Source organism: Tinamus guttatus, unplaced genomic scaffold (assembly GCF_059628265.1).
Source record: "Tinamus guttatus ecotype Peru unplaced genomic scaffold, ASM5962826v1 Tinamus_guttatus_pri_ptg000011l, whole genome shotgun sequence".
Lineage (NCBI taxonomy): Eukaryota > Metazoa > Chordata > Aves > Tinamiformes > Tinamidae > Tinamus > Tinamus guttatus.
Genome location: NW_028288545.1, coordinates 415,579 through 440,488, shown reverse-complemented (window position 1 = coordinate 440,488; position 24,910 = coordinate 415,579). Strand labels below are relative to the sequence as shown.

Here is a 24,910-nt window from a genome sequence, read left to right as displayed (position 1 = left end):
TATCCTAGGCATCTGGTACTCGATTTTTTTAGTGGAAGATTTTGAACTATGTTGCCCTATTGACAAAAAGCAAAAATTGAGCTTGCAGAGCTGTCCTAGTTGGCTTAGGAAAAGTGTGATGTAATCGCAGTTTCTTTACTGGCACCCACAAGTTTCAGGTTCACATACCTGAACCCTGCTTTTGCTTGCACAGAGCTACAAACTCATTTTATGAGTGCAGGTTCCCCATTCAAAGCAGTCTCAGGGCAAGACCCTCAATGCTCCTCCACGGCACCTCTCCGTTTGGATCACCGATGACACCGACATAGCTGCCTGGCAAAGCGCAGGACCTCCCTCCCCCAGGGGATTACAGCAAAGAGCGCTGATTAACACACAGCTCTCCTCTAGCTGCTAAGCACCTTGGTTTCAGCTTATGGAAACCCACTTAGACCCACACTTTCTTCCAATCCGTATTGTTTCACTAATTGGATCAGCGTATCTGCAGACATTTTACTTCACAAATTTCTGGAGAGGCTGTGGTGGATGCCTATGAGTGGGGCGTGAAGCAATAGCCTTCGCTTTCCTACTCAAAGGCTGCTCTTTACCCATTCTTTACCATTTCTCCTCATAACCTTACAGTTTTGCTGCTAACAAATATTAGGGAGTGGGTGGCAATCAACAGCCAACCTGAGACCACAGGAGTTGCCCATTTGACAGCACTATCAAAAATACACAGAGCCTGGAATGGTCAACACCGAGGGCTGCTTGAACATAAACAGAAGATAATAATATTGAAATAATATTGATTTCTCACATTTCTTTTTGATAAAAGATTTTCCCATTACAAAATTCCACCTCCATACACATTGTTAATTAAATGAATTTTGTAATAGCTTTATTTGAATTTCCCTGCACAAACAAGCTCCACAGCAATCACTGCCCCCTCAGCTGCACACCTTATTGATAGGCTTCCAAATCGACTATGAAACACCCTGACAAAATATGATCATTGGACCATCCTTTCAGCACGCTCCTCTCAAACACCATTCCATGCAAATAACATCAGCAAGAGGAATTTAACATGTTACTATTTTAACAAGCACTAATCTCCAAGAGGCCAATCATACAGAACAACCATAAACACAGTCCATATTTCTTTATCTTTACCCTCAGGACAACTCTCTATAGGAGGGACACTGCAACTACATGTCCTTACATTGCATCAGTGACTAGTACTTAAGGCAGTTATAATAAAAGTATATGCTGGAAAATCAGGATGCAGTGTAGAAAGAATGGAGTCCACTGACTAGCAAGCTCTGAGTCAGACTCTATACAATGCCATGTACAAGCTGAAAAGTCAAAGAGCCTACAAGAGACAGCAGATTTTTTGTGCATGTGCTCCTAGAACTAGAGCTTCTGCAATTCACTGAAGAGAAAGAAGCCTTGATGCACCTGCAGAAGAAGTATTAGGCCTTAGAGTGCTGAAACCTTATGTTGCCACAAAGCACACTTCCTGCTACAGACACCTATAGCATGGGGCCTCCCACTGCTCTTTTGCAGAAGACAGACACCATACTAGTTGAATGTTAGCAGAGGAATAGATCTAAAAAGATCATTTTTTGTTGCTTTTGTAACTATTACTAGCAATAGGAAATCCTGTATTTCAATCTACGAAAATTCCAGAGCATCTAGAGCATCCTAACCTTGTGGATAAAAGGCAAGGAAGCAAGAATTGCAGTACAGGACTCAAAAATGTCACATAATTTCTCCACAGAGCATCATTCTGCCTTCTACCCACAAAGGATTGTCCTCCTTTCAAATAAAGCCCTCTCCTGAAGTTAGTCCTAACGCTAGTGAGACCAGAGCACCCATGTTTACAAGAAATAACCAACTAGTAACAGGTAAGCACTAAGAATGAGTAACGAGAAGCCTAATACTTCCTCTAAAAAGAGTGCACATTTTTGATGCCTCACAAATCCTACTCTTCCACCAGTTCCCATTGATCCTACTCTCCTGCTTTATTTGTAGAGGACACTCTGTGTGCCTGCTCAATGGTCCCAGGGAGCTTCCATGGGGGTACAAGGTGCCACCTCACTGAAACCTCGCAACGGATGGACTATTTCTCTGTGTGCCCTGGGACCTTTACCCCAACACTAACTCCTGAAAGCGATAACTTTGCACCATCTCCAAAACCCTTACTATGATTATTCCCAGACATCTGGGCTGGAATCCCCTGCAAGCACTGTATCATTATATTATTCATGTAAATTATTTTAGTCCTAAGCTTACCAGTCCATGAGCAGTGGCTCTACAGTACTGAATTTTGCTAATAACAACCAGTCTCTCCTGGCACTACATTTCTTTACGGTTCTTCCTCATTCATGCAGGTTTGGTCATTCGTCTCCCACTCCTGGCTGAAGAACAAAGCTATTCCCTTCCACTGCTTCATCTGTCTTCTCACACACCAGCAGAGTTTCCCCCAGGAAGAGATTTCAGATAAGAGATCGATGTAGGTTCCATCCACAGAAGACAGCAGAGGCTCTAGAGAGAATCCAGGCAATTGACTGTAATATGAGTCTATTTATAGACACTGCAGTCAGATTGAACAAAAGGTCAATTTGTCTTTTAGGTTGCAATAAACCCCTTGAATCCAATGAACTTATGAAGCAGCACCAAAGCAAGTGAAAGGACAATTTTGTCCATAACTCACGCTCCTTCCAAAAAGCCTCTGTACTTGTAGCTTCAAAATGCATTTTATTTTATTTGCAAGATCAGTGGGAGCTGTATTAACAGCCAAAGGAGGTAACACAGACAAATCCTTACAGGTCACACTGAAAATTTAATCTGACAGTGACTGCTGAGGACTGGAAATATAGCTTCTTCCCTAAATAAACCTGTTGGTAGTACTCACTTAAGCACAGACGCAGTGTCATTAAGAAGAGTTGCATTTGCAAGGAGTACAATATCGAGGCAAATAAATACAAAAGCATTGTTGTTTATTCTGTATCAGTGCCAGAACCCATCAAAATGGCCAGAAAACGCATTGGCAACTACATTAAGAACCTTCTGGGCTAACATGGTAGTGGAAAGCAGCACCAGGGCCATACAGGGAGCTGAAATAAGACCCTTCATCTACAATAATATCAGTAAGGCCAGCAGCATGTTTCCACATCCTTCCTTACACACATTAGTGCAACCGAGATGTGTCCCACAGACTGCAGAAGACAAGTATGAAATATGTGGAGCTTGTTTAATCTCTAACAAGTACCCTGAAGAAGATTCCTTTTTTCCTACCCTGAAGGCTCAAACTTCCTTTAATAATTAAAAAACAACATTATATGACAAAGTTTTTTTAAAAAGCATGTCTTAAAAGTTATTACTTCTGACAAAAGTTACCTAAAAATAAATGGAGCGCAGCAGATAATGAATACTGCCTGTTACTTAGGGGATAGCTGTGTTTCCATTCAGGTGTGGACTTTGCAACTGTCTGCATGGAAGCACTAGACCAAGAAATGGTGTTCTCTTTATGAACTTTTGGTTGTTTCTTTATCATCTTTCTCTATCCCCTTCCTATACCTTTTCTCTACCTTGAATGTTTCAGATATTCCCTGAAGACCCATCACTGCCAGAATAGCCATTTGTTTTCTGTCCTAGCTTCTACTTTTGATGACACACACTTCTACCTACGGATTTATTAACTACTGAGCACAGCAACGTAGTAAAACAGACACAGATCTGTACACTCATTAACTGGGAAAAAAATATGCCCTATAGAGTCCTCGTTCTTATTCTTTAAAGATTATTTTCAAGTTTGAGAAAAATAATTTCCAAACTTTTTTTTCTAGCATCAGAGAGGAAGAAAAAGCAATATTTAGCACACAACTCAATAATTAGTGCTGGCAACTCAGACATATAGCAGACAATAGAGTATTTTTAATTTTGAGTAGCACTGTTGTGCTTGGTTTCCTAAGCTAAGGGATAGTGTATTATTCCATTTCCCTTTTAGCTATATAGAGATACAGGCTAGTGAAAGCTAAGAGAGTTTTGTGGATTTTGTTGCACTTTTTTTGGGAAACTTAAGAAGTAATTTTAACACAAAGACACCAAACTTCAGATTTAACATTATGAGCTAGTATGATCTTTGCTTCCACCCTAGTCCAGTATGGTAGTGATCGAAAGATAGCTTAATCACTATACCATAAAAACAACCATTTCTACAAGGATATCAAAGTGCTTGGCAAATCATCACCATTGCTCTATTTTCTCCAGTGGTAAAAAATGAGGTATAAGGAGGTGAATAGACCTTGCCTAAGTCACAGAGCAGAGTCAAGAGGGAACCTCAGCCTGTGAACCTTCTCAAGCAGGCCTGTACCACCCGCTCAAGCTGTTCAGCCTCTGCTTTTCGATTTCATCTGAGTTCTGAGGAGACAAAAAGGGCCAATTTCATGCATCTTCCAAGTGTTGTTTGAATTAACAAGGAAACGAAGTGCACATTGACAGTGGCAGTGTACTGGGTCAAGCAGCAGACCAGCAGTTTCCAAGCTCCTGGCTCCCATTTCCATGTTCAAAGGACACCAAAGGCGTAGTTTTGTAAATAGGTCCTACTGAAGACATGTCCATGAAAAATATAATGAGTATAACAAATCAGTCATTTCTTTATTTAGACTTTCTTTAAAATTGCTTCCTGAACTTTCCAACCATATGTTGGTTTCCAACACATTGTTGGAAATTCCAAGCATCCCGTGCAAGTCTTCTACCATCAGTGTGTTTAACACACCAAACGGCTGTTATTTTCTTGATTTCACATAGTCTAAATTCTCCCCTAACCAAAGCATTTAAATTGGTGTTCACATGCACTGAGGAACAGCTATGCTACTCTCAGCCTCCTTTCATATCTTGCGCTTCACATTTATTCAGACATCTCCGACCATGAATCCTACACCAAGGAGTCTGGATTACTGCAGACCATAATACTCTACGAACCGTGGTTATAATTAGGCATCGCATCCATTGTAATCCTATGGACGTCATCATGTGTTACCAGCATCTGTTGACAGATCACATACCAGGCATATCACTGAAATGGCAAGTCTGGAGAGGGCAGCCCACAATAGAAACAATGGCATTTATTTTTGGGTTGTTCCAAGACTGTCTCATAGAAAATATATGCTGCCAACTGCCAGTGCTCCATTGAGATCACCTCTCCATATTACATTACCAGCTTGAACAAAGATCTGTGTCCAGGTATCTACAATTTTTTCTTCATATTTTAGGGAATAGAGAATGACTTTCAGCAACTGCTAGGGAAAAAAAAACCCTTCAAATTCTACAAAATCTGTCAGTCTCTATTGTGAGTATTTATTTTTCATGTAATTACAAAACCAGACTCCCTTCAAGAAATGAGGATGCCTCTTCCTAGATCTTATTTAAATGTGGTATCACTTTAATATCAAAGACAAATGCTAAGGACACACAGTAACACAATAAAAATTTCTCTGTTCTATGAATGTAAGCTTTAATTTACCAATGTGGAAACTGTTGACTTTCCACTGAATCATCTTCTGTTGGGATAAATGCAAGTACAGAATTTGCCATGGGATCTTATACTAACTACTCCCTGTCCTCCTGTGAAAATCAACAGACCTACTGCAAACCTAGGCAGGACTATAGAATCCAAATTCTCTGAATTATTTATCTGGGTTCTAAGAAATTACTTTAGAGTGTTGACTATCTGTCTCTTATTTCCTTATTCCAAAACAAGTGCATCTTCTAAAATCCTGAATAATCCATCCTACTCACTTCAGACACAGAAACTGATTGAGACTAGGTATTCTGTCCTGAAGAACTAAAATAAATCTAGATGATGTTTATAGAAGGTATAAAAATTCTGTGCACAGGACTGCACTGTTAGGCTAAAAATGCAGCTGGTTACGTAGTTATGGGGTTTGGTCTTCCTTGGACCTCTTGGACTTACAAACACAATCTATTACAGCTGAGTCGCTTGAGTTGTCATATTACTAGTAATCAAATCATTTATATCCTCATAAAACATTAAAATAAAAGTTCGTCGTTTCGTCATTTGTAGAGTGTCAAGCTAAAATAAATTAGCATTGATGAGCATCATTTTATTACTTGCTTAGAAGACGCAGCAATGGACAGACCAAGAAGGATGAACTTCAGCAAAAGCCAGCATTTCTCAGATCTTGAAAAACAAGGTTTGAATTTTCCAGCAAGTGCTGGAAAATTAAATAAGCAAACTCACAAGAGGAAAAGGCTACAAGTGAAAACTGAGAGGCTCCACTGACTTGGAAAAGCAAACTCATTGGTCTTGGCTCTTACTTTCAGTCATAGTGAAGCTGTGATGCTAACAGGGTAACAGACTATCTTCAGATACAATTTGGCAACTTCCACTTACGATTTTTAAGTGAGTTGATCAGCTACAGCAGAAATCATATTTGATCTTATGTTCTAGGTCTATTTCTCTCTTTTTTTTTTTCCAGTCCTGTAACCAGCTGATAACCTTTTAATCCCTGATCTGTCAGCTCTGACTCCAACATCATATATGTTAGAAAGTAGCAAGTACTTTACAATATTTCCTCTCTCTCTCTCTCTCTCTTCCATATGATGCTTAAAACTCAGTGTTCTGCAACGAAATTATTTTTATTTTTTTGCAAAATTAAATGTGACATATTGGCAATTACTACAGAAGTACCCACTCGCTGACAAGATTGCTGACAGGATTATAATCTCTGACTAGGTTCAGGAACAGGTAGTACCTGCTAGCAAAATAGTCTTCTTATACCTAAAAGGCAGGAAGTACTTCCTCTGTAGTATTTCAAGGAGTTTACGGAGGTTTTTTTTTTCCAGACAGTGAATTGGCGTGTGGGAGCCAAACTCACTAAATACAGCTTTTCAAACTGCCTTATTTCCAGGCATTATTTTCTTTGTCAGATCATTTGATGAGATATGACAGCAAATTCTGGTAGGAGTTCACTCACATGATCACCATTTCAACAACGATATCTGTACGCTCTCAGAAATATTGCATGCAGATTTTTTCGACATCCATTGGACCATCTCATGCATCTTCCGGGTTACACCTGCAACTGACTGTCTTCTAAAAGCAATCAGGCACATGCATCAGTTCAGAGACTGCCTTTGGACAATAAGACCCAGGAAGTGAAGTTAAAAAATACTGGAGTTTTTGTTAACACCTAATACACAAATGTAAAAGGATGGAGCGAATATTTCCACTAAGACATAAGAAAAACTCTTCTAACTGTCATTAATTACAGTCTCATCTTACATAGGTGGTCACTTTAGGATCCAAAAAGTGAGTGCTTTCTTCACAAGATGTAAGGACATAACTATGTATATATCATACACATATTTTGTATAAAGGATAATATATTATTTTATAAAATTAGAGATTCTGAACTCATTCCTGCACATCCCTGGCAATTCTAGATGCAGCATGGCACTAGAACAGGACATTATTCCACAGAGAAGCACATACACAGACACATACTACTTCATTTCCCGACCTTCCTTTGCTGTTTCTCCCATGCTGGGTCCAGGAGCAGGTCTCTGTCCCATTCCTCTTCTTGGATCATGTACTCATCTTCTTCGTAGTTGTAGGTGTACTGCATGTTTGTTTCTATCTGATTCATGCTACCCAGGATCAGCTTCAACTTCTGAGACTTTGACTACTTTTAAACTGTTGCTGCTGCTGCCTTAGTTTAGTAGCTGATGGGTTGGTAGCAGTGTGTCTTTTTTTTTTTTTCTTTTTCCAAGGTGACAGAATGTGAATCTTGACGAGTCCTGCTGAGAGCCTGAAGCTGACAAGTGGGAGCTGACCTGCAGTGACCTTCCCTCTCTTTCCCTCTTGCTGCTGCTGCTGCAGGTCCGTGCGGCCGAGTCTCTGGAGAAGCCCAGCGCAGCTCTTTGCTGCCGCTTATTATCCCTGCGGTGCCGTCACGTGGCGCTGGGCAGCTCCCGTCACGGCGCTGCTCCCGTGCGCACAGCCCGACTGTGTCCCCAGCTGGGCCAGGCTGGCTGAGGGCTGTCCCTTCCCAGGGGCTCCGTACCCAAATTAGTGCTCTCAACAGCCTCTCTGCCTTCCCACCTTTCAGGATCTCTCTCTTCTTCTACCTAGATATTGCTTGAGCTGTCTGTGACCAGCAAACGTACTACGCTGCTCAGCATTTGCTTAGAGTCTGTGCTCTTTTGAGTTGCTTCCCACTCTTCTGTACTGAAAAAGGGTCACAAGAGGCAGTGCAGAAGATAGCGCACTAAATATGAGATATTTTGCACAGGACATCAGACCTGGGATTAAACCAGGGAGCAAGGAGTCACAACTTGGCAAAGCAACATCTTCTTCTTCCAGGAAACATGCTCAGTGCTTCCAAAAGTAGGTATCAAGAAGTGCGTGCAAAGGTGTGTGGAAGCAGTAATTTTTTAATGTGTGGCAAGAACTACCCATCTGTGTTTTCCGATGGGTGAAACCTGCAAAGAGCATGTAAGTGAGCAGGCTGCAAGCATATCCCTTATCTCATGGGTCATATCATTCCAGTTGTCCTGGCGACAGTATTTCTTCTGGGAATTGGCAAGTTTACTATGTTCATCATCTCATCTGTCATTAATGCCTGCACGGTGTCACCATTCAAGGTCATCCTCTCCAGCAGCGTCCTTACTGGATTCAATTTGAAGCTTACCTACAAAGAGAAAATGCTCACACATGCTGAGCTTTTGGAAATCACAAAAGACAAAGCCCAACAGAGAGGGCAGAACTGTTCAGCGTGGGCAATTAACAGTCTCTAAGCCAGTGTGACTGAATAACTAGAATAAGCAACAGCTAGACAGCATTTGCCTGCACTTCATATTGCTAATGAAGTTCTGCTTTCTGCCAAGTTGCCTTCAATCCCATATAGTACATATATTTACAAACTATAGAAAAAACATATACATGCACAGACAACGCATGCACATCAGTTCAAAAACCTTAATTAATGCAACACTGAGGTTGCAAATTTCCATTCAGAAGAATGTTTCACCATCAAAGCAAGCTTAACTTCTTAAAACTGACGCACAAACTAGAAGATGCAGTCTAAAAATCCAAACCTAAGAAGCTATGTCAGGACCACCTACCTTCCACCTATTCAGTACATATATTTTCAAAGTTGTTACAGCCTTCCAATCTTTAAAGCAGAAAATTTTGATGAATGCTGTGCCTGAAATTATTGTTCCAGTGCAAAGGAGTTTTACCTCAGAGACATCTCAGCCCCTGTCAAATAGTGATTACAAAGTGACATATTTCATATTTGCACATATGAAGTGTATGCTCATGCATATGCCAGCCCAACTGCTGCATTTTTACAGGTGAGCCAATGCAAGCAGCTTAGTGCTTTTCCTCAGCACTGTCTTCTCTGGTGACCAACGTGGATGAAGGCAGATGTCATCATGCCACTGCCCACGGGCAGTGTTGGTGAGCCTAACTGCTGCTGAGGGTGTACACGTGCTGGTCCCAAGACACACCATCTGCTGGCCTTCACCATAGGCAGGACCTAACATAGGTCAGGCAGTCTGTATCACAGAACAAGAATTGAGGCATTATGATGCCCAAGAGCATCTGATCGCATTAGGGATTAGCACCGGAATCAGCTCCACATCTAGATTCTTGAAATCAAAGGGAAATCGCCCCAGGTTATCTGGAGTTCTGAAGAAAGGATAGTAAGTTTTGTTTTTGTTTTTTGATAACTGATAATTTATTCAAAACACAGCTAGCCACTACTGCAAATTTCTTCATGTTTACTACATGCATAGATAAACTTTAGTAATACGAAAACAAACAAACAAACAAAACCGTTGTCGTCATTGTTCCAAGGAACTAACAGCTAGAGCTGTGAGGAGAATAGGAAGAGTGAGCAATCAGAGCAAATCCAAACCAAATAAACCCACATTTTTTTTTTCTATAAGGGAAAAATATTTAAAAAAAAAAAACTTTGTTAGATCATGATAGTTCATTTTGGATTAAAAAAAATCAAAATTAAAAAACCTAAAATTTTCATTCTGACAATGCCAAAGTAGGGAGCTTCAGTTTTGTCAGAGTGCTTTTCAAAATATGAAATGGGAAGCTAAATGCAATGCTCTGATTTTAACAGAACTGCCAATTTTGATGTAATGCAACCTGGTTTAGGTTCTCTTATGGCTTACTTTTCCTTCATCAAGCAGCATGAGTAGGCAAGGGTGATATTTATAGATGGAGCTTTAGGAGGAGTACCTGGTATTTTGCTTACTACTTGAATTTTATAAACTAACTGTGCAGATGGCAACAAGAAGCATATGAATGGAGCTCTGTAGTAGACAGAAAGAAAATCAGACCAAACATGAGAAATAAGTCAGTTGAGCAAGAAAGAAAGGACAGTAGTCCCAGATACACTGTGACCCATATAGAAAAGAAATTTCAATCTGGCAGGGGCACTGAGAGGTATACCTGAGGTCGAAATGACAGACTCCAGACAAATTAGACGAAATAACATGGCTCAGGAAGGTCAGAAACGGATACAGCAGTGCTCAATTGTCTACTATTTTTATCTTTTACTTGGCAAGAGGTATGCATTTGCACATAGTTCATGCTAACACAAATGTTAGTGAAGGCTTACCCAGAAGGGTGACTTCACCTCAGGAGAACACTGTGCTGACAAGATATGATTTCCATTTTCCATGCATAAGGAGCACCAAGTATGCCAGCATTTTCCTAAAGGGATCAGCAGATCTGCAGGTGAACTCATTCAGTGTTTCTTCATTTTACACGAAACTAATACTGCCTAAGCAGAAGACTCTTGACATGTTTTCCATTAAGCCTCTTGAAAGTCAAAGACTTTTTCTAACCAAAGGAAGCAGAATTTTCACTCCTGTGCCAGCATCTGTCATTTTTTAATGAAACGAAAATTGCTTCAATTTACTTTTAACACTCACTTGTTCTCCAAAAGCAGTCCTATCATTCTCTTGAGAACTCCCTCCTCCATATTTGCACCATTCATCAGACTCTCAACCCCTTCAACCTTATCCTTCCATCACAAAATCTTAGAATAAGGATAAAGGCTTTTCAATAAAGCTTCAAAAATGTTTAACACTGCACAATATTCCATCAGATTATTCTTCTATCTGAATTTAGTCAGATTAGAATACGGAATCAGCCAGATTTAACTAACAATCATTTGTGAAACCATAAACTGTTTTGAAAATGATCATGATTAGCTTTCTGCTTTAACACTTCTGCTAAAGAATAACATTTCTGTTAAAGAATAAAGTAGTTTACATCTTCCTGAGCTGTTTCAGGAAGGTCACAGGAAAATGAGGAAGCTTGTGAGGGCTCCATAAAGTGGCAAGTGAGTCTTTAAGGAATCATCTTGCAGCAGGTACAGCCTGTTTCTCCAGGGGAATATATATATATATATATATACATATACATATAGTGTTCTTTTTTGTGTTTTGTTGGTGGTGATGATTTGGTTTTTTTTTTTCCCTCGAGAGAAATGTCGATGAAATATAAAAGAAATTCAAAGTAACTGTTTTCTAGTGTAAACAGTTAACAAAATCTTAAAACAGGAATCAAAAAGCTCTTCTATTTTCAAAGCGCTTCGTAATTGCTGCTTATAATGCTCTTCTGCTTGTAGCAAATATCCACTACTTCAAAGTCGAATCTATAAAAATTCAAATTATTCAATGACAATTTGAATCATTCAGATTGGGTCAAAACATTGAATTCTGTTAAAAATAATTCATGAATTGCTCAAAGCTTAGCAGAAAAGGGATGTGTATTATAAAATGTATTTTTATAAGAGTTTGGGAGGACATTCTTCATGTAATAAAAGTAAATTGCCTTCTTCAACGTAAAAAACAATTTACTATTTTGTAATTTCAGAAGAAAATCAAGAAATTAAACCTATATTTAAAGACAGTGAACAAATGTTAAACCAGCTTCATATTCATGAAATGAACACACAGCAAATAGAGGAGAGAAGCAGACATTCAAGAACCAAAGCTCTGTTTGGTTCTGAGCTTAACAAGGGCACCACAATAGGCACTAAGCATCTAAGACTTGCCATATCTAGCATGAAGAGACCCAACTTTGGACTCCTAGAAGTCCCTATCCTACTCATGTGTGGTGGTATTAGCTGAAAAAAAAGATAAACACACTTCTAAAAAAGACTAATATAAAGTATGTTGTTTCAAATGACATGTTGGGAAATGCAAATGGAGGAAGAGATGAAAAAGGCACTTGTGGCTTCATGGTAACAGCCAACATTGTCAGAAGGTTTCAAAGTGCTTCATCAGTTATATATAGAAACAACTTACACTGTCGCTGAAATGTAGCTGTGGATGAAGTGTAGCAAGAAACATTTATAGAACAAATACTACCAAAGCATAGTTTGAGCTTCAGGAATATGGAGAAAATGATGCCTGCGCTGAGATCACTGGGTTTCGTCAGCTCTTTGAGAGGAAGGAAAATCATGGGCTGTAACACTAGGCGATCCAGACTGGCTTAAGACACCCTATATGACCTTCCGCAAAACACTTCAGGTGAAATTTTCCCAAAAGGCGAAGCATTGGTTCTCTCTAAAAGATACAGAAGCAAGCTTGCTCTACTGCCACTCTTCCATCTCCAACATAGTGTAAACAGAGCTTCCTTTGGCCCTTAACCCATCTTTACCCCACAGCATAAAGGCTTTTTTTCTCTCTCTAAAAACTCTAATCACCCTACAGAACACTTATAATTACAGTGCACTTGACTTCCCTTTGCTCTTCATCTCCACATTTCTCTCACAGGTCTATGTGCAGCCTGTTCCCAGACACGCTTGGCAGTGTGCTCATATGTGGGACCTGTTAGGGCATTTGGGTCCCTTATGCTCCGGATGAGGTCCCTGCCCTTCCTAGGGCCACATTTGCAGCCTGCACATGCGCAGGTACATGGCCCTGGTTCCCAGGGAGGTTTCAAGACAAATACTATGAGGAAACAGGTAACATTTGGCACCTGCCACAGAACCGCTGTGAAGTACTGTGATACATAGTAATAATCTCAGACTCTGGTCTGAGTGCTGAAAGCTGTAACATAGCAGAGGATGAACCCTCCAGTGCTGACTACAGCCAGACAGCACTGCACAAGAGCTTGCCTTTCATAAGTGAGAAAAGTCCTCAGCCCTTATATTCTTATATATTCCTATCAAATATTCCATAAGAAATGGCTGTATCTGACCTCCCATCTCACTTGAGCTAGTCTCTTGATGATGCCTCTTTTATTGAAGGTAGGTGCAATTCAAAAAGACGTATCAGGAAGTAAACAAAATCAGAAGCTTTGATAAATGCCTTGCAAGGGTTAGAAATGTAATAGCAAAGGAAAAACTGGCAAATGTACATGGCGATTTATATGCAACACAGTCAGCCTGTTAGCGGAGGGGAGTTGTAGAGCAATATGCAGACAGTTACAATATAATACACATGGTAACAGGTGGGGAAACCACAAATAGTGCTGGAGTAAGATTGGAAAAATGGCGAGACAGAGCCAGGATTTCAAAAATGACTTGGTGATGAGAATGGGGCAGGACTGCGGGCACATCATGGCCTATTACACAGCTTCAGAAGAACTGTCGTGTACTCTCAGAACCCTGGCTGCTGCTGCTGCTTAATGTTAGTTTAGCCTTATAACAGACACACAAAAAAAAAAAGCAAGTAATTGGGGGTCCAGTGCGGTGCTCAAGCCTGCACCTATACACACTTTGTACTTCATGAACATGAGCGCTTCAAAAAACCCTTAGCGAGTCCACCTATGGCCCATAACCAATTAACCCAGGTTATTTTCTAAAAAATGCACATTATTAAGGAATAGTTTGGGTCACACCAAGAGAACAGAAATGTGTGCTAGATAACAATACACGGAAATACATACTTCTCTATCTAGAAATGCTGTCAACTAAGTAAAATATTCCAGACAATATTTATCTATGGGACACAGAGGAGACCTGGCAGGTTTCAAATCACTGCGGCATGAGGCACAGATTATGGGAACAGGATACAGGCGCAGCAAATCAGCTGGTTCTGAACTCAGCAGCTGTACTGATTCACTGAATGACCTTAGACAAGTTGCAGTCTTTCCAGCCTCCTTTCTCCTTCCAGATACCCCACTGTAATTTCATTGCCAATCAGATTACACCAATCTACTCAGGAAAGAAACTTGGTTGCATGCATTGCCCATCTGTAAAAGCGAGTATCAACTACTACTTCATTCCACAGGGGTAATACAAAGCTCAGTAAAAGGGCCTGCATAAAGCAGCGTCAGCTGAACCTGAATTACTGCTAAACAGGGATAAGGTTTTACATTCTTTTTGCAATATGTGCAATTTTTCCTCTTCGAGAACGGTTGTTCTTGCAGCTTGATCAGCAAAGCTTTACTCAGACACTCAGATGTACGAAGAGAGAATGAGTAGTGTTCCTGCTGTGCCTGACATTTAAGCAATAGGGCCTGGATTTTCCAATACCTTCTCTGAAGACAATTGCTCTCTGTCTATCTGTGATCTCTCCTGCTAACTTTGGCCATATTCTTATCAGAAGAGCAACAGGTACCAGTTTTGCACATCATATTTTCCAGTATGAGACTGGTTCCTCATAAAATCATCACCAGCAATAAACTAGTCTTGGTAATGGCTCTTGTACAAGGCTCACCTCTCCCTGTGTGGGTTTCATTTAGCATAAGCAAAAGGGGAGTAGAAAGCATTCCCACTTTCATTCATTCTGAAGCCAATTTTTTCACAGCATAAATGAAGTGGAGCTGTGTTAATATGCAGTGTAGTCCTCTGCTACATCCTGGAGTTAAAACTGGCATAACCATAGTCTCCTTGCATTTCATATTTGAACTGAAATCACAGTCCTTCACGTCAGGTTTTGTCCTGGGTACTTTTCACAAGCTCACGGGGACAATGACTGCCATAGGCCGAGCCGGGAACTGGGACAAAGGTGAGCTGGGCGACTCCACAGATATTTATAGCCAACTCCAGAATTCGTCTTTTAGCTGAGAGAGTCTGAGCCCACCTTCTCCCAGCCCCTTTTTCCCTAACAAAAGCAGTCAGCAGAAACCTTATTTTGCAGCTCAAATGGGTGGCTTCAAATGTATCTTAGACTTCTATAAGGGAAACTACTGTGCTATGCATGAGCTTCTGGAGTGCCAAGAGACTTTTTCCTTCTTTCTCAAGGCTCAGCAGCTCCCCCTTACTTCATAGATTACCTTAGCACACAGACCATCTATGGAGAATTAGATCAATGGAGCAGCCCAGATCCTAAATTTGCAGATTTCGTTTTATTGTTTAAGGCACTAGTGGTGGAAGTAGCACTCAGACTCTTCTGAGTCATAGACTGCACTTTCAGTTGCAGCAGAGAATGGCTAAAACTATGTGGAAATGGAAGCACCAGCAAAAACGGGATTCTGCTTGGCCTAAAGGTTCAAGGCCCAAGGCCTACCCAGCTGGTAAAAAGAGGGTAGATAATTTTATACTATAAAGCACTTTGGAGAAGAGACAAAATGCTCTAGTATCAGCATCCATTATCCTAAAAGCCACTGAAGGAGGAAACGGAACTAAGAGCAGTTTTGAGCATGTGCCTCAGCTTTCTTTATGTAGACATTGTACAATATTCGTGCTGCAAAATATAAGGATATATGCGAAAATGAATTCCCAAATAGATTTTTAAGAACTCAGATACAAATACTATGATGACCACGGTCGAAAATCAAAATATAAATCTGGGAACAGGGTTCTACATCATGCAACAAACCTTATTGAATAAAAACAAGAAATCATAATGCTGCAAAGCAGTTTAACGTATGCATTGAATACAGCACCACTTCTGCAGAAAAGCAGCTTGTGACTAAGTAATTCAAGTCTGCACAATGATACACACTAAGTAGCAGAACTAAGGTTGTTTGGAAAAATTTAATTCTGATAAAACCCACCATTAATAGCCTTGTGACATTTATGTTCATTTAATATATAAGTTTGTATTTGATATTAGTTATAGAGCAAATAAATTAATTCTGAATTGGAAGACATTTGAAACACAATGTTAAAGAAAGCAGTGGCTTTAATGGCCAGGAAAAAAAAGCTTATAAGTTTATTCCTGAAAAGTACATAGAAGTTTCAAACAGCTCTAGGATGGGAATGGGCAGTTGTGCCCTGCGAGATCTACTGCTGTTCCATCGCCTGTAAGTTCCTTGAATAACAGGCAATTGAGGGAGCTGATTGCGAGAGCATATATTGCAGTAAGAAAAAGCATGCTGTGTCACAAAGCATGTTCCTTATTGATCACTTTTTCCTTCTCCCCATCCCTCAGCTTTATACTTTCTCTTTTACTGTTTACGTCCCTGCTATGAAAGATAAGGCATCCAGTACGCAGCACTCTTGGTTTTGCTTATTACACCCAAGTCCCTAAAGGCCACAGTGCTATGCTCTGATTACCAGGTTCCCCAAATGCATTAAACAACATAACTCGCAACTGTGACATAGTACACCTATAATGTCTACTCTCTTAGTAGTTTGTCTGGCACAGGTATCTTTTCATAATAATAAATAGCTAGCTTATATACACAGTATCTTATTTTGCAGCCCAAATGTCGCATCATAATTAAGGACTAAAATCACAGTAACCATGAGATATTTTCCTGCTTTTCATTCCAACAGCTGTACGGTCTTTGAAATTCAGCTTTCTTGTTGACTTTCTACAGCAATACATAATAAACATCAAAAACACTACAACCCATCACACAACTCGGCAGCGAAATAACTGCTTTTTTCTTGCATCTTTCACCATCTCTGTTTGTCTTCCATATTCTCACTGATGTTTTGGTGACAAACTAGACCTACCTGGGGTGTACACAAATAAAGAGTTACAAACACAAACAAAAAGAGTTACAACCTTTGCCTACCCTTTTCAAGTTACTGGTTTTTTATACATACACAGACCTAGCTTGTTTATTTGTGTCTATCTGAAAGAAATACTTCAAAGTTTGTGTTACAATTATTTTAATTAAAAGACCTTAAATTACAGTATCAAAACAGAAAGACTTTAATACAGCAAAATCATCAGAAAAGCCTCCTTCCACCCTATGAGGGTTGTTTCTAGTTACTCCAGAGGGTTTCTAGCTATTATTAGATCTGGAATGCAGCCACACACAAGAATTTACGGCTTGGGGAAGCCGTGATAGATTTTCCAAGAGCCAAGGAAACACGATACTGTCCACCACGCTGATCAGTAACTTGATGATATGCTTGATACTGCCTAGCAAGCAAGCTTCTTCCACACCGTCAGTTCAACCAGAGAATTATTTTCCCTTCCACTTCCTTCTGTTCCAAGCAGAAGCGCAATTCTCTGTAACCTCAATCACCATTAAGTCATGCTTGTTTCTGCCTCCCATTACATCAGCTAAACACACATAAAACTTTACTGACCTCATCAATTGCTCCTCAGATCACTGATGTAAGCATATAAGGTTCCAGTCCTGAGGGAAGGAGGGGTATTTAGGGAAGACAACTCCATTTTACATATTTTCTTTCCTACTGAGGAGCCTGTTTTCTGTAATAGCTCCAGAGGTATAGGCAAACGAATAATGGCCCCAAGGCCTTATCAAGGTATACATTGAGAAGGCTGCTGTCTGAATCATTTAATGATAAAATCTGCAAGTGAAGGGTGACTGCTGCACTGGCATAAAGAGCAGAAAGGACTGAAAACCAAGACAGACATGTTATTGCGGCCATAAAGGAAGCAAAGAACTGGTCCTCCCCTTTCTTCCTAAAATTTACAGTAATGCTACAATTTCAGGCACTACATTGGCATGTCTAGTGCAAGCAATGGCAAAACAAAATATATCTCTTGACAAGAAGTCTTCCTTGGCTTGCAAGCAATTCTGTCCCTAGAAAATGGATCAGTTTACAGCTCAGCATACATGTATTAAACACGCATATCTGTTAACACCTACTTTTGCTTAAACAAAATGGAGAACTTGATATACTCTAAAGAGGTTACAATCTCCTTTGCATATCACGGAAAGGCTTTGATATTACTTCATTACATCGCAATCCCATCACATTTTAAGATGTCAGGCACACTCACATGGCCCGTTAGCAACGGCATGAGGTAACGTCAGGTAATGTGAGGGAATGGAGAATATTATTGGCAAGTGACAGTGGAGCACGTGAAAGGCGACCCTTTTCCTTCTGTTTCAGAATTGCTTTAACAACCCAAAAACACACTAAGCTATCCGAGGTGGTACAAGAAAAAAGAGATAACCTCTTAGCAAATAAACTTTTCCGTGAGTTCTTAAGAGCCTTTAAACACACACTCTGGGCAAGCTCATGACTTTGTACACAAATAGTAAATTGTATGTACATTTCCTGAATTTTGAATTTGCTGTTGAATTCTACTGAGCAAAAGATGCGCTCCATGAGTGCACCTAGAGGGAATTCAGCCTACAGGACAGAACAAAACCAAGTCTGCCTAAAACCTCTAACACACATGGCGGGGACAAGGGTTCTAGCATTGCATCAACTGTTTTATTTTATGGATTTCATTATATCTGACAGCATTGCTTACTAATGAGACATAGCTCTGTATCTGCACAGATGGTGAAATGAATTGGAAGGAAAGGAACTATATAAAATAAAAATATTGGATATATTTCTTCTAGTGGTAGGAAAATCTTTCCATAGGTAATCAAGATTAATAGTTTGTATTTCTCAATCAAATCTTCTCAAGTATACCCATTCACAGGACCAATTCACATATACTCACAAAAAAAATTTTTTTGATAAATAAACAAATAAGAATTAGCACATAAAACCCAACATTTTTTTACCATATTGAATCCAGTCTGTCAAAATCCATCCACAGAGGTGATGTTAGTCATGGTTTGGCTACCACTATTCCATGTTTATGGACTAGCTATGTGGCAAACACCGAGAAGCTCAGCAGACTGGTCAAAACAAGCCCAAGCTCAACTTCAAACAAATATTTTAAAACCTCTTTGTTATTCAGGGTGGGTCTCAGGAGCTTAACCCACATAAAGACAAATTTGAACAAATGTCCATGATACCATGCCTCAGAGGCAAGGACATACAAAGCCAAGCAAGCATATTTCCTGATAGTCTTTCTGTTTTTCTATTTTTTTCCCAGAATACACTTTTCTGGAATTAAATCAAGAATACTTCCCCCCCCCTCCCCCCCACCCCTCTCTGCAGAAGATGTCTCCGTTCCTTCAGTTAACCTCCTTAAGACAATCTCCACTTGGCTCTGAAACCATGGAAATGGAACAGAAAGCACAAAGATACAAACCCTGGTCTTGCAGCCCTCTATGGGAAAGAACACAGAAGGATTGGAGGGTTCTGAAAAACTTGCACACTTCTGCAACTTTTGGTTGTTCTGCTTTTAATTACATTTCTATAGTATAGAAATAGCTTTCTGTACTTTAGAAAGTCTACATATTTTAATAATGTTTGGTATTTATAGACACAGAAGCATGCATATTCATATAGATTTAAGCTATGTGAAAAATAAGGTCATATGAGGGCTTCATAAAGAAAAATGATGTACAGAAAACAGAGATTGTGAAGAAAATATATTAAAATACATCGGCATCTTGATTTGCATCACCTCTGGACAGCTCATTAGCTAGATGATCAGCATCTCAATACTACAGCAATCGGTAAAAAAGAAGTAATTCCATAAATCAACAATATCCTCCAAATACTTTAACTCATAACTGCAGTGGTAACAACTCATAATAGCTAAGCAATTGCTGTAATTGTACACACAGAAAACTCCATATAAGCAGCAATGCACAGTGCAATGGTAGTACCCTCTCTCTGACAAGGCACCAGGAAAAACAGACAGGATAGCCAAGTTTGCTGTCCTTCTTCATTTTTCCTCTCTTGCCTCGCACTTCAACAAAGACTGACATACGTTTGTCTGGCTGAAGCACCCAGGCTTGCTGAAGTCAGTGGAACTGCTTCTAATAGGAAATGTTAAGAATTCAAGTAATTTTCTATAAGGCTGAATTTTTATCAGTTGTATTTCTACTGACAAAGTAAGGCAGCTTTACCAGGCAAGCCAAATTGTTACTTGTGTCATAGCTCTATAACTTCTCAACAACACAGGGGAAACACTTTACAGTTTTGGTCCTAGAATTATTGTATTTGGTATCATTTTGTCTATCAGCTGACATTAACTGAACTTAATTTCTGCTTTTCTCCAAGCTTTTCCTAGCCTGTCTCAAGCCTGTGTGCTGAAATCCTGTAGCCTCAAATGCATAGTAGTGGGTGACATGAAGCTTTTTAATATTAGGAATCTCTCCTTAACATGAGAATAACCAAACCTTGGAGCGGAGGCTGAGGGAGGCTGTGGAATTCCCATCCTTGCAGATCCTCAAAACAAAACTGGACACAATTGCTCTGAGCTGGCCTTGCTTTGGGGCTGGACTGGGTGACTTCCACTGGACCTTTCCAACCTACATCATTGTACACACAGTACAGTAGCCTTCCAGACATGCTGCTCCTACAATTCCTCTACCTTCCTCACCACGACTCAGATTCTAAGTATGGTAAACAGGCTTAGGGAAGAACACCTAAGGTTGCACATGCCCTCACCATTAAAACTGTGTTTTGACCTGTTTAGTGAATCCCTGCCATAGGTCAGGCCGTTGCTTTGCCGGGCTCAACACAAAGGCACCAGCGCGTCCTGCCCCAGAGAGACCACTGGGGCTTCTCCCTCTACCTTTCGGCGCGGGGACTGCTGCGGGACTTCGCACCCGCAACGGCCACTTCCTCAGCACAGGCTGGGCTCGGAGCCAGCACACACCACTCCGCACGCCACAACACCGGCCGCCAACGGCCGCGCCAACGGCCGCGCCAGGGCACGCGGGAGCAGCGGGCGGGAGCAGGGGGCGGGCACGCGCATGCTCAGTACCGCCCCCGCCGCCGCAGGGAGGGCGGAGTCTGCCTGCTCGCAGGGGCGGAGATTCCTCTTCCGCTAGAGCCGCCACTTCCGGGCTAGCGGCGCGCGTGGCCCACGTGCGTGGGGGAGGCGGCAGGTCGGTGGCTGCGGGGCCGGGCGGGGGGATCCCGGCAACGGCTGCCCGTCGGGCTGCTGGGCGGCCGTTACGGGCGTTGGCAGCCGGGCAGGGGCCGGGGCGGGGCAGGCTCGGCGGGGCCGGTCGCTGCGGCTCGGGGCAGGCCTGGCGCGGGGGTTGGGGTCGTTGGCGCCCGCTCTGCCCGGCCTGTTGGGATGCGTTTTCCCCAGGTGTCTGCTCGCGAGGCGCGGAGCGATGACGTCCCTCGCAGAGCAGCTGAAGCGGCTCGCGCTGCCACAGAACGACCCGAGCCTCCTGTCCCGCACCGAAGCGGCATCGCTGCTCTTCGACTGCAAGGAAGCTGCTGCTATTGACAGGGACACCTTCTTTGCCATTGGTGAGTTTGGCTCTTTAGGTGTTAGCAGCTTGGGAAATGCTTATCTGCCAAAAAGGAGCCAGAGAAAGACAAAGTGTGAACGTGACTCATCTTCAGAAAGGGCCAGAAGCCTAATTTGGGGCAGCCACTGGCTGGTCAACCTCATGTTGGTTCATGGAAAATCACCAAGTGGGTTTTGTTGAGGCATCATTCTGAGCACATGGTAACTGAGGCGGTAACTGGCAATATTCAACATTGTTTTACTAAGGGTAAATCATGCCTGATGAATGTGATTGCCATCTCTAGTAATCATTGGATAAAATGGCTAGACTTGTGGACAGCAGCAGTGTATGCCATTTATTTTAGCAAAGCTTTCTACATTATTTCATGTAAAACTTGTGTATCGAAGTTGGGTGCACAATGAGATGGATAAAAGCCTGGTTGGATGTTCAGACTCAGGAGGAAATGATTAATGGGTTGCACCTGGAGCATGATAACAAGCAGAGCACTGCAGGCTCTGTTCTGTCCTGTTTAACATCTCTTTCAGATCTGAAGGAGGTGATACAAGTGGGTTTTTTTCATGTTAGCAAATGACACTGATTTGGGGCGGGCTCCCTGGTGCCCTCTGTGCAGGGCTACAGTGTAAAGACACAGAGACAGGCTGGGAGAACAGGCCTGTAGGAACCTCCTGAAACTTGGTGAAGACAAGTGCTAAGCCCTGGTGGGCAGCGAGCTGAGCCCGAGCCAGCGGGCTGCTCTGCAGCAGGGGCGGCCGATGGCGCTCCGGGCTGTGTAAACGTGAACACAGCTGGTAGGCTGAGGGAAACTGTATCCTCCTTGTTCAGCACTTGATATACCATGTCTAGACAATTGCAGCCAGATTAGGGTCCCCCAAAATAATAAGGGCGTTGATTAAACTGGAGCGAGTTCAGCACAGGGGACTCGGGAGGTCAGGAGCTAGAGAACTTGCCCTGTGAGGCCAGGATGAGGGGACTGGGTTTGTTCAGAAGAGAGAACTTTGGGGGAGGGTCTAGTAGCAGCCTGGCAGTACCTACAAGGAGATTATCAAGAAAGCAGAGTCAGGCTCTTCATGGTGGTGCACAGCAACATGACCAGCCCAGGCTGGAACAAAGGAGGCTCTGCCTGGATATAGGGATGTCACGATGAGGTCAATCCAGCACTGGAAGGGTGTGCAGTGTCCAGTGAGGTTGTACAGCCTTCATCCTTGGAGGTTTTCAAAGCTTGGCTTGTTAAAGCACAGGGCAACCTGGTCTGACCTCAGAGCTGGCCCTACTTGGGCCAAGAGGTTGTTAAGCAGAGCCTTCCTGAGGTCCCTTCCAACCTGAATTGTTCTATGATTTCAGGAGAACATCCAGACCTCCTGCTCTTTGGTAACTTTATAGTTACAAATGATATAAGGTAGAAAAAGCCATTGCTTTGCACGCTTAAAGATGTTTGTACTCTTCTGTCTCCTTTTTCTTTCTGTGAATCTTTAATGAGGAATATGAAATTTCTTGAATAGGAAAACCATTTTTAAAGCCACAATAACCGACAGAAAGTCTGGGCTGCATTTGATAACATAGATCTATCTTAAGTAACAAGATCCTAGCCATGGGTCTGTTTCTAATGTACCACAGGTATTTCTGGGGGAAATATGCCTTGGATAGTTATTATGAAACTCCATGCATAGAATCATTTTTATTTTCCAGATTTTGCCAGCTACCTGCTTTCTATAGTTGTGTACTTTGTGCTTAGCCATTCACATTAACAAGCTTGTGCAAATTATTTTTTAATGTGGGTTACATTTTTACATGTATATGTGTTGTGCATGGACTTTCATTTTTTAACACGTTCAGAAATGATCCTCTGTCTCCTTTTTCAGTTTGGTAATCACAGTAGGCTGGGGGGGACATTTGCAGATCATTTGATCCAACCACTGCTCACCTCAGTTAGCTCAGGTTGTCTAGAGCAGTTGTGCTTGAGGATGGAGGTTTTCACAGCCTCCCTGTGGGCATCCGATCCAATATTTGATCACACTCATAGGATGAAAGACTCCTTATTAACTTAATATTTCCTGTGTTCCCACTTGTATCCATTGCCTCCTATCCTTCCAGTGTTCATCTCCAAGAAGCCTGGCTCCATCTTCTCTATAGCCCACATCATCCTGTTAGATAGTGGTAGTCAGCAATATATTTCCCCCTGTTTTTTTCCTGTCGAGGCCAACCAAACCCAATTCTCTGTGTCTTTCTTCTGGGTTGTCATTTCCCAGTCCCTTGATCATCTTGGTGGTTCACTCAGTGAACCCATCAGTGCTTTTTTTTGAGTTGCTCAAAGCTGTACACACCACTCCTCATGCAGTCTCCAGAGGGGTGTGGAGGGAGGGGAAGGATAACTTCCATTGACTTGCTGGCCATGCTTCTGCCAAAACTGCCCTAAATGCTGCAGTCTTCCCTGCTGCAGGAACCCAGTGTTAGCGTTTGTTAATGTCCTTCATCCTCATCAATTAACAAATGTTTAAAATGCAATAAAAGTTTTGGTCTTGGATCTGTTTGGTTTGTTTTTCTCAGTAGAGGTTACATGCACCAGTGTAGCACAGGGGCTGGATATGTCATCGAGGAGGTAGGCAGGTAGGACTGGTGATTAACACAGATTCGTTTGAAGGATTCTTCCATCCTTTCCACAGGATGCACCGGCTTGGACGAACTGATGGGGATCGACCCTTCCTTTGAAGTCTTCCAGTCCAGCTTGTTCAGCTCCATGTCCAAAGGCCTCGAACGCAGTGTTCAGACGAAAGCAGTAAATCAGCAGCTGGATCAGAACATTTCCTTGTTCCTAATTCATCTGTCCCCTTACTTCATGCTTAAGCCAGCTCAAAAGTGCCTGGAATGGCTGATTCACAGGTATTGCAATAACTACTCTATATGTCAATAGTTAGGGTTACTTGAAAGGCAACATTTTTCCTTCTTGGTAAGAATCACTTTGACCAATGTTACCAGAGTAGGACAGGTTAAAATAGCAGTTCAGGCCTTGTCTTTATGGGGCCCGATGTCATTCTTTCCAAATTAGACTTTTGTCTTCTGATACATTTCTGTGAAGATACAGATGATGATTCCAGGATAATTCGTGTAAAAGCAATTACTTCTTTGCCTGGCTTCTACTGAATTTGCCCATTTCTAGCCCCTTAACAGAGAACTTGCTTAAAGAGGCTTTTATATAAGCTTTGAAAAAAGAACTGCATAAAATAGCAACTTCTCAACATAAACTATGAATGATACACCTTTGTATTATAAGGTAACAAGAGATAAATATTCTTAATTCAGTATAAGAAGGTGGGAGGAGAAAGTAAGCCAGGTATTGGGAAGAATTGTCTTTTATATGAGTAGACGTACCATATCATGAAAGAATGAGAGGATGATTGCTATTGAGACAGCCTTTGAATCCCAATATTT

The 24,910-nt window shown here is 41.5% G+C and overlaps 2 protein-coding genes across 5 annotated transcripts in view; one reads left to right on the top strand and one right to left on the bottom strand.

The window, feature by feature from the left end:
* The window catches only part of ACTN2 (actinin alpha 2), a 65,082-nt gene extending 57,391 nt beyond the window's left edge, over positions 1-7,691 (bottom strand). For 3 of the 4 annotated variants that reach the window (XM_088522826.1, XM_088522830.1, XM_088522820.1), the window contains exon 1: positions 7,524-7,691. In XM_088522826.1, the coding sequence (XP_088378952.1) occupies positions 7,524-7,649 (126 nt within the window). In that variant the 5' untranslated portion in view covers positions 7,650-7,691. The remainder of the gene's footprint in view (positions 1-7,523) is intronic. The other variant, XM_010211945.2, reaches the window with a different exon arrangement.
* Positions 7,692-21,318: 13,627 nt separating this feature from the next.
* The window catches only part of HEATR1 (HEAT repeat containing 1), a 37,249-nt gene continuing 33,657 nt past the window's right edge, over positions 21,319-24,910 (top strand). Inside the window, exons 1-2 of the mRNA XM_088522881.1 lie at positions 21,319-21,482; positions 24,145-24,361. Coding sequence (XP_088379007.1) covers positions 21,341-21,482; positions 24,145-24,361 — 359 coding nt within the window. The 5' untranslated portion in view covers positions 21,319-21,340. The remainder of the gene's footprint in view (positions 21,483-24,144; positions 24,362-24,910) is intronic.